The sequence below is a fragment of the Typopeltis vanoorti genome, chromosome 14 (genome assembly GCF_054136105.1).
Source record: "Typopeltis vanoorti isolate ZY-2024b chromosome 14, IOZ_Tvanoo_1.0, whole genome shotgun sequence".
NCBI classification, from domain to species: Eukaryota; Metazoa; Arthropoda; class Arachnida; order Uropygi; family Thelyphonidae; genus Typopeltis; species Typopeltis vanoorti.
The window spans coordinates 68,334,851-68,348,116 of NC_143562.1; the positions used below are offsets into that span (position 1 = coordinate 68,334,851).

The following is a 13,266-nucleotide window of genomic DNA, read 5'->3' on the forward strand; positions in this document are numbered from 1 at the left end:
ACCAACAGGGCAAGAAAAGAAAATAGCTATTATCACTGGAAAGTGGGAAACCTCTCAAAATCAATAATAATATTATTCCATAAGCATTTTCATATCATGATTATTAATGCTGGTTGCACAAATACGGACAACAATGCTTTATCATCTGTTATAGCTATTCAGACCTAACTTCCTTTTACTGAATGAACTGGTGGAAGAAGCGAAAGTGAACCGTAAGAGATTGAAATCGTTTTATATTTATATAGTTCATACAAATATAAAATTATGAAACAAAAAAAATAATCCTTACCCAATCCATGATGAAAAATGCACAACGGTTTACAGATAACCTTCGGAGATGGGAGGAGTGAGCTCCACATAAAAAATATATAAATACATACTGGATTGTTGTTACAAACCTAGTGGATAAGCTGCTGGTGACAACCAAATGCATCACCACACCAACCTAATGACTACTTCAGTACTCCCAGCTTTCATTTGGTAACGGAGAAAACTGTCGAGAAGAAGAAACTCAATTGAAATTATCTGTTTAAATATCCTTGTTGCCTAAACGTCCTGGAAACCTGTTGCCAGGAAAGGCGTGGCTGTGGCGGATGCCCGATGAATGTCTCTTATTAGTATTCCTAAACCCAACTATGAATTTCTGAGGTGGCGGTGTGATGATACAGTCTGTTTTTTTCTGGTTTTAGCTGGAACAGGTGTTCGTGGTACTACAAACATTAAACTTCGAGAGGTATCTGGATATTCTGCACAAACAATATAATGCTGTTGTTACAAACTCAGTTGCAGCATCATAAGAATGATACAGCAACTGAGTGGTTTTTGGACATGAACATCACCAATCTTGACTTGCCTTCACAGAATCCTGATCTCACACTTATTGAACATCTGTGGAATGAACCAGAGCGTCGGGTGAGGTGAATGCGCCCCAAAATAGTCCAGACCCTCCTTATACGCTTACAGGCAGAATGGTCCAAAATTTCCATTGATCGCTATTGTATGCTTGTGAAAAGTCTTCTACATGGGATTGCTGCAATCATTGCAGAGAAAGGACGTCGTACATCTTATTAACGTGGGCGCATTGCTGTTTGTCCCTCCCACTGCATTGTTTGTTTACTTCTTTCCAAGTAGTGCATAAATAAATAATAATCCTACAAGCGAAAAATAACTCATATTAATTCTACGGTTATGCAAATGTAAACATAAAAATGAATGTGTAAGAATAACTCTATTGAAGGCAGATGGTGCAAAGAGGACATATGCAGAAGAGATTATTAAACAACTTAGTGCCTACTTGGTTGAGAACTAGCAACCTTATGTATGCAAACTTGACTTCAACACCACCTCTTCACCGCAGGAAGGAACTCAGTTGTATGAGAAGGAAATACTATAGCTCTTGAATAAAATAAGAATTCGGCATCCGCACGGATGCTACGAGTGCTCAGGTGAACAGGCTATGCCTTTCATCAGATTATATAATTTGAGTCTCAGAACTGGGTCGTTTCTAGAGGAACACAAAGAATGCATGATAATCACATTGTATCATTGTCGTGCATAGGGATTATTTTTCTAAGTATCTCATAGTTATGGTTACGCACGCTGCTAAAGCGAACTTCGTCAGGCATCCACCACATCCACATTCTCTGGTATGGCGTGGAAGATGTTGGAAAAGATTCTAAGACCTCGCACATAGAAATAGAATGACAGTAACCTTTGCACAAAACAATAAAGTTTACTGAATAAAAGTCGTGTTCGAGCAGCTTGTCTATATTTTTTAATAATGTTACAGTCGACGTAGACAAGGGAGATGGTTACACCATTATATTTTGAATGATATCTCTTTTGACAAGATACAGAATAGAATTCTCTTGCAAAAGTTGGAAGATGTGGGATTAGATTATAAACTATTAACTTGGATTAGAGGATGGTTCACGGGCAGACGTCAAAGGTAGTGTATGGGGAGGATTAGAATGTAATATTTAAGATGAATCAGTGATACATCAAGGGGTTAATGCTTGTCCATTTTGATTACCGTGTTACATAATGACATTGAAAATGTTTTGACAGATGTCTTTGCTGTTCAGTGATGCAAAGGCAGGCAGGGTAATTAGGAACGCCTCTGATATGCAGTATGATCTGAATCGTGGAATGATAGGCATGTAAAAATATGGAAAGTGGTGCAGTTTTTTGTAATGAGATATCCAGTAGTATTATAGTGTAGGAATTATGTAGAAGTAACTAATCAGGCTAGTGTTCTTAGAGTTTTAGCAGATAGGAAGTTTAAGTTTAACAGTGATATAGCAAAGATTGTAAATACCAATAATAGATTAATTGAGATGCTGAAACGAACTTTGACATCTAAGGTTCAGAAAGCCATATTGCTACTCTACAATGTTTCCACATGGCACACGTCTGTAAAAATACTTTAACACATATTGTGTCCTTTCCCTCAATTTTTCATCTATGCTCCATTTTAATTAATGTTCAGAAATAGTACTTTTGGAAAGGAACATTTGAAAACATCATTTTAGATTAATATGCGACAGCCTAGATTCTTTTTATTAGATTGATTTATTAAACATGCAATGCATTTAGCAATTTTTAAATATTCCGATGACAGAATTCAATGGCTATGTACATCGTCTTTGTATAGGGTTAAATCAACCAATTACATATCACTTTCCAATACCCTCCAAAATCCATTTGCAGTCAGTCATCACAAAAGATGTCAACATCCACTACCCTAGAATAAGCTGCAGTATAACAAAACATAAATTATACACAATTTCCTCTAAAGAGATAAAATCCATAATTAGAATTTATGTGAAACAGGAAAAATCATCCAAAGTACAACAGACAATAATAATTTTATAATAATCTCAATTCAAGGATATCATTTGTAGACTAGCCATTTTTCCTCTTGTCGTGTTCTGATGCACATGGTTGCCGCCACTTTGTGATTTCTTGTTTGATGTAATCCACAGTTGTTTATGAGTGCTGAATTCACAAGCCTATTAGTATTATTATCCTTATAGAGGCACAAGATGCGAATCCAAACCAGATAAAATACTTAGAAGATCTCAACAGGCTTCCACATTAAAAGTAATAGTGATTAGTTTTAAAGAAGTGAACAACACGCCAAGTTACATAAACCCAGACTAAAAAAAGATATAATCACCACGGAATACGACAGCTGTCATATTGTAAACTCGATAACAAAGTAGAAACAAGTGACTACCCCAAAAATATAGAATATCTATTTTTTATATCAACATTAGGAGCATTTAAAAATACTGGCTGACCCTGCAAGCTTATCTGAAGGAGGATGTAGACAACACAGCTATTTTAATACTAACAAAGGTATCCACAAAGGAAGAGGCAACCATCTAACAAATGGCAAACTTTCAACAACACAAACACTGTGGACAAAATAAACGAGGTAGTTGTATAATAATAATTACAAACATAAATTAAAATTAATAGACATAAACCATAGATTAGAATTGCGGAACATATAGGCATATTAAACGCAATATATAGACCACCGAATTTAAGCACCACAACATTTCTCGAAGAATTAAACAGATAGCTTTCTACCACGGAAGAAGGTGTCCCATACCTGAGAATAATAGGTGCCATGAATATAAACATTAGAAATATAAATAACAACACAGTACAATACCTAGAACTCTTATGAGCATAGTCGTATACACGATAAGAGATAGTCGAAAATGCAATCACTTCATCGTGTATTGACCATATAAATATACGGGCCCTCCAAACAGCTATACAGCAGTCGTCATAACGTGTAAACTGGCAGACCATTATGACAATGCACTAGTTTCATCCGAACCAGAAGACTAAACATTTACTAAGACTACAAAACAGTATAATAGCATCTTAAACGAAACCATAGTGAATGATGAAATCAATAAAACAGGCTGGATGAAGATAGCATCTTCATACTCAACTGATGCCGTATATACTAATCTTGAACTTACATTTAATAAAATATATAACATAGCATTAATAAAAGTAAAAATTCTCCCACAATCTAGACGGAATCCATGAATAACAGAAAGCATATTAATAAACATAAAAAGAAATATGCCCTATGGAAACATCTTATCAGGTCGCCTAACAATACAGATTTACAAGCTGAATACAAAACAAATCGGAATATTTTACAATCTTACAATACTGATTAGAACTGCAAAAACAAATTATTCTAGAAACAAATTAACAACAACTCAGCACGACATAAAGGAACCTTAACTTAGCACTTGATCAACGAAGTGCTGGACAAAACACACAAAACCACTGCCCTAAAAACAATAAAACAACTTTGCTTGCAAGCCCAAATCCCTCAAACATTTGGCAAACAACTTCCATCAGCAGATTGCGAACTCTGTTCCAAAACAGCACGAATCATTCTCTCTTCACACAAAGAAGCATTCTCCACTAGGACCGCGAACAACCCGGTCAATGTGGTTCCCCGCAGCAATAAACGAAGGATTCACTTGCAATTCAACAGAACACATTTGCATTTCAACAAAGTAACCCTAACGAAGGACCAAGAATAGATGGAATCAGACCAAACGACATCACAAAACACTCAACTAACCTACTGTATGTCCACTTACTCTAAAACTCTTCGAAACGGGGCACATACCCGAAATACTAAAAACTGCATTAATCACTCCAATTTATAAATATCGAAATAGAAACATTATGAATAACTGTAAACTTATCTCCACATTGTCTTTAATCAACCAAATTATGAAGAGCCTTCTGTGACGCAAACTGGACACAAACAAAATTCTAAATCATTCCAAAAACACAATATGGTTTTCAAAAAAATAAAGAACAAGAATACTCCTGGAAATTTTCACAGTCCTAATAAACGCTGCGTTAGATCAACAATGAATAGTATTAGTCGTTTATATTGACTTAATAAAAGTGTTGACACACTAACAAAAAAACAACTTGTTGAACAAACTAACACATACCGGAATCGGAGGTCGTCAACTCCAGTGGTTCAAAGCATACATAAAAAAAGAAAGCACATCACACGTATAGGATCAGCGCATAGCAAAGAGGTACCGATAACCTGTGGAGTACCACAAGGAGCTGTTCTATCTCCCATTCTGTTTAACATATACACACCCGATATTAGCCATCTTCCCTTAAAAATCAAAATCTTCCAATAGACATGGCCATAGTATCCATTCACAACAACGCAAATATCGCTTACACATATATGCAACACGACATCAATCCGATCACTAACTGGCTAACTGAAAACGGCATGTATATAAACCCTGTAAAAACAGTTAATGATATGCAAAAACCCCCGGACCCTACCTAAATATCTCACTATGTGACATCCATCCTCCTGTACACAAAGCGCCGATCCTAAAACCAGAATCATCACACAGGTGAAAACAACACGTGATCTCAGACGTCACTTCGATGCAGATCAAAGTTGGAATAGCAATACAAATTACCATCACACAAACTCACGAAAGCAAACTATATCGATTAAAAGACATTGCTCCCAAACTCATAACAATACTAATCAATAACGCAGTATATGAAAACGTCATTTGCGTATCTTGAAAAATTTCAATATTTGAAGGTACGCAATTACATCATACGTATTCTGCGCAGTCTACATACTCAACATATTAAAATAAAATGGCAAAACATACTCTGGAAACAAAGAAGACAGCCAACCTTATACTAGTAGCAAGCACAAAACTCCAAATATTTAAGGTGAAACACTTCTGCCGCTACGGTCATGATAAATATTACTTCAATCCAACCTACAGAGTAATCAGAACAACATATCAGATAAGAAGACCACAGTAAACAAACTACATAATATATACGTACAATAATCTTTACGGAAACGCCACCCGAAACTTCTCCACACCAGACATGATGAAAAAAAACTGCCATTCGACGATAGAAACCTAGGGACCGACAGAGAGCTGAAACAGCTGCTATATAAATATTATAGAAAGACTGAAAATTAGAGAGAAATTACACACACACACACACACACACACACACACACACACACACACACACACACACACACACATCTATAAAGAATTCTTCTCAAACAGCATTACAAGGATACAAACATGTAATGTCCAAAATCCACCCCCCCCTTCAAAATTGTTAAAGCCGTGCTCATGCACTGATAGTCCCTGGGGGTTTGTACTCGTCTCTACACGTTATCCGGAATACAGTATGGAAACGCACGCACGCACGCACGCACACACACTCTCTCTCTCTCTCTGTGCTTGGACTCAAACACACATATACACACATACACACACGGGTGTGTGTGTGTGTGTGTGTCCAAGCACCTACATAGAACAGTTAAATCTACTACTGGCTCACAACGGGTACTGAAACAAAACCGCAAAACCACCTCAATCTGTTTATCTCTCTCGGATAAGCTCTGCTGAAGCTTCGAGGAAGAAAGCAGGAATGCTACCCAAACAAACAAGTATACCAAAAAAAAAATGCACTCTGTAACTTGCATACTGAATTTTTGTAATATGAAAAATATCTCTATTATATACATAAGCTATAAAAAATATTCAAAAAAAAGCACAAAAGACCAAATGCAGAAAATGTATCTATATAAATATAAAATGATTCCATTATTATTACTACTATTCAAGTGTTCGTGATGTATTACTGCATTTTACAGTGAATTGTATGCACATTCATGCCAATCCATATGTAAATACGATGGATAAATACTTAGTTGTTGTTTTTTTAAATATATTTACATTTAAAAAGACTTGCACTATTTAAAAAACCACCATCCTGTAGTGATCATATTAACAATCGTATCAGAGATAACAGACTTTTATCGGCAACTATTAAAATAATATTAGCAGACCAGTACTTCTACTTCACATCATTTCCAATCCCACACTGAAAAAGAAAAATTCTAGTTTTTTACTGACGTCAAACCATTTTAAAAAAGTAATAGACGACTGCATCGTTGACGAAGAAATTAAAATAACTTGAAGGCATCAAATAATGCAATCCGATAATCCACAAGAACTATATGACTCTTTCTTGACATCGATGCGTCATATATACGAGAAAGCTACCAGGAAATTAAAGATTTGAACCAGCAAGGATTAACCTCCATGGCTAAATGACGATAGGCTACTTTAAATACACGATAAAGACCATTTATGGCATCGGCTCAAAAGAAATCCTTATAACCAGAGCTTAAAACGCGAATATACTGAATACAGAAACAAATCAGAAATACGCCGAATTATACTTACTTATTACACCAATAAAATGAAATTAAATGAAGGAAAAATCAAAGGAACATGGATAATAATAAATTATAATTCAATAAAACACCAACTGCTCTTGCCTCAAAGGCTATTATTTAGAACACAGTTTAAGTGAATCAACTAGCTTACAAATTTAATGATACTTTCAAGGAACGTATTACAAACTTAAGGCGAACTATACCTGATGTTCAACACTGTCCAGACACTCTTTCGTTCGCCTCAGATAACACAAAAAGACTTGGATATGGCTATCGCAAAAATAAACTTTAAAACCTCCACTGGGTTTGATCAGATAGGACCAACAGATATCAAAACGAACCTCTCTATCTTACGGCCAGTTATACTCCTGATAAACGTAATTTTCCAGAAATTTAAAATACCACCAGATCTAAAAAGAGTAGTGATAACCCCATTATATCAAAAAGAAAAATCCGATGAAATAAACAATTGCAGGCCTATATCATCGCTGTCAGTATTAGAAAATATCATGGAAAGCATAGTTAATGAAAAAAATATCCACTTGTCTAGAGAAATTCGATTTTCCAATATTCAGTACGGATTTCGCAAAAATAAAGGAACTAATATCTTATTCGATGCTCTCTGTGATATAATCAACTCATCTCTTGACAAAACCAATTTTGCATTTGCATCATCTCTTGACTTCCCTAAGGCTTTAGACACCATAGAGCACACAGTTACTTTAAAAGAAAGCCTACATAAGCGGAATGATCTACAACTGGTCCTAAGACTTTTTGAAAAACAGAACCAACATTACAAATATAAATCGTTCCTACAGCAACAGAACTCAGATTAATTGTCATTCATCAAGGGGCAGTTTTATCGCCATACCTTTTCAATATATTTGGGAATGATCTATCCAACCTACAATTATACAGTCAAATCTACTGGTACAAAGATGGCACGCTACTCATATCCATACAAAACAACCGATCAACAGGCTTATAACATTCGCAATCAGAGTTCAAATGATTGGCTCATTCATAATTCTATTGTAATAAACAGCAATAAACGCCAACTCATCATATTTAGAAACCCTCAGATAGCCATAACTCCCCAACAGATCACTGAAATGTCATATCCCACATCGTCTCAAAAAACTGAATCCTTCCTACAATCCAGGAAGTTACAAACATCCATTACTCAAACCTGCAATATGATTACAATATTCGGTGGAACACACACATTATCTTACATATGGAGAACGCTGCGCATATTACTGTAGAAAATGCTCTACTTACAAGGCATTACCTGCAAATACTAGAAAAATCATCTCTAAAACCTTAATGAGTCTGTACTGAGAAATGGAATATATTGCAATCAGAAATGGAATGTATATTGCTATGGAATATTGATTATGTATGATGTATGATGTATGATGTATGATAATGTATGATACTATGGAATATGGAATCAGAAATGGAATATATTGCTATGGTTTTGTATCATAATATTTAATGAATAAATTAAACTCATTACAAAACAGGCTGATGGCAACAACAGCTGTGGGGCACCTAAACATTATTCCTTTTTTCTATCCATCAACACATACCAACTGTCGACTGCTAACTATAAAAATCTTAGACATTACACTATCATGCGAAAATACTACTTTTCCAGAAAATATCGAAATCAGTAATAATTCCATATGAAATCAGACCTCAGCATATAACATAACTTACGAGTAACTATAATATTGCATATGGAAAAAGAAACCCATCAATTCTATATACCCGACTTTTTTAAATAAGCTTCCATACAATATAAAGAAGCTAACTTCATATGCTGCCCTTAAAAGAGCTTTACGGTCCTTATACTCAACACGAGGCAATAGCAATGCCTAATATTAAAGTAACCACATACAGAAAACTATAAAAAACTAAAACTGAAATGGATAGTTGTATGCAATGCAAATCTGTATGGGTACAGTGTATACGTAATTGTATTATCAATTAATCCTCATAATATTACTATGTAAAATGCAATAACATAATAAAATTACGATGTCATATACTAAACTGTAATGCGATAATATTACTATGCATGAATTATTAATTTCTCAATCTCTTATTTCAATTTATCTCGGCTTTTCTTCATTTACTTTAATTCCTTAATTCGACTTGTCTTTCCAGTAAACCACAGCTTCTTAATAGCAATATTGCTACTCAACATCAAATTATTCAACTTCATATATATAAAAATATTTAAAAAATAAAATTAACTTAAAATTAAAAAAAATATATATATGTACATTTTTTCACATATTTCTTTTGGTTTCTTATTGTAATAAAACTTATACGTTAGTAGACAAAAATAAGGCATTTTATAAAAATTATTACTATTATTATAATTATTATTATTATTATTAGGGAGATTGAACATTAGAGGGAAATTACTCTCTCTCTCTCTCTCTCTCTCTCTCTCTCTCTCTCACACACACACACACACACACACACACACACACAAACCTATAACAAAATCTCCTCAAACGCCATTACAGGGACACAAACACGTCTATTCAAATCCACCACCCCTTGCAAATTAAAAGTTAAATCGAGTTCAAGCAGTGGAAGTCCATAGGTGTGTACTCGCCTATACATGTTAACCTGAAAAAAAGGATTATATATATATATATATATATACAGGGTGTTCGGGATAAATTTGACATATTTATAATTAATTATATTTTTCCGTAAGTTACATGTATTAACACACACTTCTCTTCATTTAAAAGTTTGGACCCTTCTTCATTCATATACAAGATGTCAGAAAGGATGGATAGCTGGAACCCACCTGAATCATGGAAGAGAATAACTTGTATCATGATGATTCGTGCCCGCCATCAAAATAAGGATATTACGACTGCTGCCCAATGCTCCCTGAATACAGTAAAAACAATCAGGCATGAACTAGAGACTTGCAATGGTGACTACGAGGATGTAGCAAGAAGAAAGATCCCTAGCAGACGATCTGATTGCGTTCGTACAGCAGAATTCCTCGCAAATCTGCAGGAACAGGTGTTGAAGAACCCTGGCATTGGAATTCGGGCTTTGTTCGTGGAGTTGCTAACTGTAGTCAAGCCTGGATAACAAGGGTAGCCAATGGTAGGCCGTATGTATGGCAGCAGGATTCGGCCCCTTGCCACACCTCTGGGAAAAGTCAAAAATGGTTGTCTGAAAATTTCTACGACTTCACCAGTCCAAATGTTTGGCCTCCAAACTCCCCAGACCTTAACCCCATGGATTATTTTGTATGGGGCGCAGTTGAAAAAGACACCAATCGCACTTCCAGTAATACAAAAGCCCAGTTAATGGATAAAATTAAAACAGTTTTTGCGGCCCTTCCCAGGGAGACTGTAGCATCAGCTTGTTCGAGGTTCCGAAGCAGAATTGAAGCTGTGATCGATGCTAATGGTGGTTATTTTGAGTAAATCTTGTTGATAGTATTGTAATTAACTCTGCCTGTAATGTTTTTTTGTCAATTCATTAAATTTAATAGATACAAAGAAGATTTTCTTTTTCCTTACGAAACTGTCAAATTTATCCCGAACACCCTGTATATATACAGTATATGTTGTAAAATATCTGTATTAAATACAGAATCTATCAAAAATATTGAAAGAAACGCACAAAACGCAGAAAAATAATGACAGATAATTAAGTATTACTTGACATTAAAAAAAAATTATTATTATTATTTCACAGTTATTTGCCAGTTCGTAACAGGAATAAGCACACATTTTGGGTCCAAAGGTATCACAAAATTGTGGCTAGGCTGGACTCCAGTTGTCATTTTATCTAAACCTGAAAGTACTGAGGTAATCATTTTGTTTCTCTTACATTTAGAATTTGTAATTAAATTGAATAACACATTTTTTTGGTTTTCTACGATTGCTCATTATAGCACATTATCACATAATATAATAAACCATCAGTGCAAGATTGTCAAATTACATCATCTGAGGTTGATCTATTTATTTTATTTTCGTTACAGAAAAACATAAATTTAAGGGCAGAATAAAGACGATAATAGAGAGATTGATGCAGGTTAAGTACAGCCATCTCTACAAGAAAGGAGAGAAAATTTAGCACGAATTACCCATTCCTTTTATTCTTTTTTTTTAATAAATTACGTTACGTTTTTACATGATAATCTATATCAAATCGATTGCAAATGATTAAAAATGTAAGTCTCCATTTTTAAGTGATGACTTTCACCTACAAAGGTTTGTAAACCCATCCATAATATTGCAGGTATACAGTGAATCTACAGTATAACAGGTGGGCAGAGTTGGAATATTGAAATAATTAAACCACAACCTAGATAACCTTAGGTGAATACTTGCCAATGTGGCCAAATACTTACTGACTGAATTATTTCAGATTTATTGGTAACAATCGTAACGTTTGTTAAATTTATTATTTTCTAAACATTGGAGGCTTTTACATATTATCCTCCGTATGTCTACTGTCACGTTCAGTGAGTTATGTGGTTCGTCCCCTTTCGGTAGCACTTTCAGCTGACTCCCTCTGCTTCCACCTCAGTATGGTTTCACTGACTCTTAACCTGGGATGGCCCAATTTGTGAACAATTTGCCGAAGAGGTAGGCCTGCAACATGGCATCCTATCAGAATGCCCCTTTAAAGCTCCGTCAATTCCTTACTCGCAGAAATTTCTCCCGGACACAATTGAACTCACTTGGAAGCAACATATTCTTATAAACACATGACTCGTTATATTGCACGTAGGTATCTTGCCCATGCTGGTCTTCGTTGAGTTCTTTCCAAGCTTATATATGTAAATACTAATAAATTATATTCGCTGTAAAATACTATTGAAAAAGGATACCTTTCTGCATAATAGAGTGAAATATTAAACAAATAAACCTTTGTTTCTTTTCCTTGAATATTTGCTTATGATATCTGTTTATTTTTCATTTGCAGGTAATCCTCAGCCCTAAAACGCGATCGCGAAAGTCCCGTCTGTATAACTTTTTGAAAGATCTTTTTGGTGAAGGCTTGTTAACAAGGTATTAATTTACATTTCAATCAATTTTTTAAAATTTATATTTCGCATCGCCATTTCAATATTCAGTAATTTTATATCATTCAGTAATTTACTATAGATTACAAATAAATTAATAATCAATGGTATTATGAAGTGAAATGAATACGCACTACAAAATGATGGTTTTTGTGTGAACAGCCCTCTCCTTCATAAGGCGAAGACCTTTTACTGGGAAAAACACAAAAGCTAGAACGGTCTTGCTAGTTGAAGGAGAAGACGACTTTTCCCACAACACTCTTCGTCGACGGATATTTCCTCTAAGGGAAAACGTAAAGAGGAACGATGCTTATTCTTAAACATTAAATTGATTTGAACAATCATGGAAATTACTGAATAAAGACGTACTTGCTGCTGTACATCTCTGTGGCGTTTTTTCAGTATTTAGTAAACTAAGCGTTTGTCAATGTAAGTAAGATCCAGTATTGTCACATATGATCTGTCTTTTGCAGCTGGGATTCAATCTCTCTCTCTCTCTCTCTCTCTCTGGCTCGCTTGCTCTTTGTCTGGTCGCATAATTTTTAATGGAAAAGCGTTAACCTCTATAAATATTACTATTGCCGATGTAGTGTATAACCTGCCCTTTTACCTCTCTCCAGAGTTTGCACACATCATCGATCTCTAGCCTGAAACAATCGAGAAAAAATCTTGTTCAAATGAAACACTAAAATCCTCTCCTAGTATGTATGACATTCCTCTGAGTTTTCGAAATGTTTGTGCATTAGAGTTGATTCCGGCTACACTTGAATATAGCTAGTCTAAATCGTAGCCCATGTACAACCCCTTAGTAAGAAGTATGATAAATATTTACCTTTAAACTACCGTATAATTTCTCTCATCTCATCTC

At 34.9% G+C, this 13,266-nt stretch overlaps 1 protein-coding gene across 1 annotated transcript in view; it reads left to right on the forward strand.

Annotated features, from left to right (window-relative positions):
* Positions 1 to 762: 762 nt before the first annotated feature.
* LOC150099573 (cytochrome P450 4V2-like) overlaps positions 763 to 13,266 on the forward strand; it is a 39,765-nt gene continuing 27,261 nt past the window's right edge. The window contains exons 1-2 of the mRNA XM_090403462.1: positions 763 to 912; positions 12,299 to 12,384. Of these exons, the coding sequence (XP_090259588.1) occupies positions 763 to 912; positions 12,299 to 12,384 (236 nt within the window). The remainder of the gene's footprint in view (positions 913 to 12,298; positions 12,385 to 13,266) is intronic.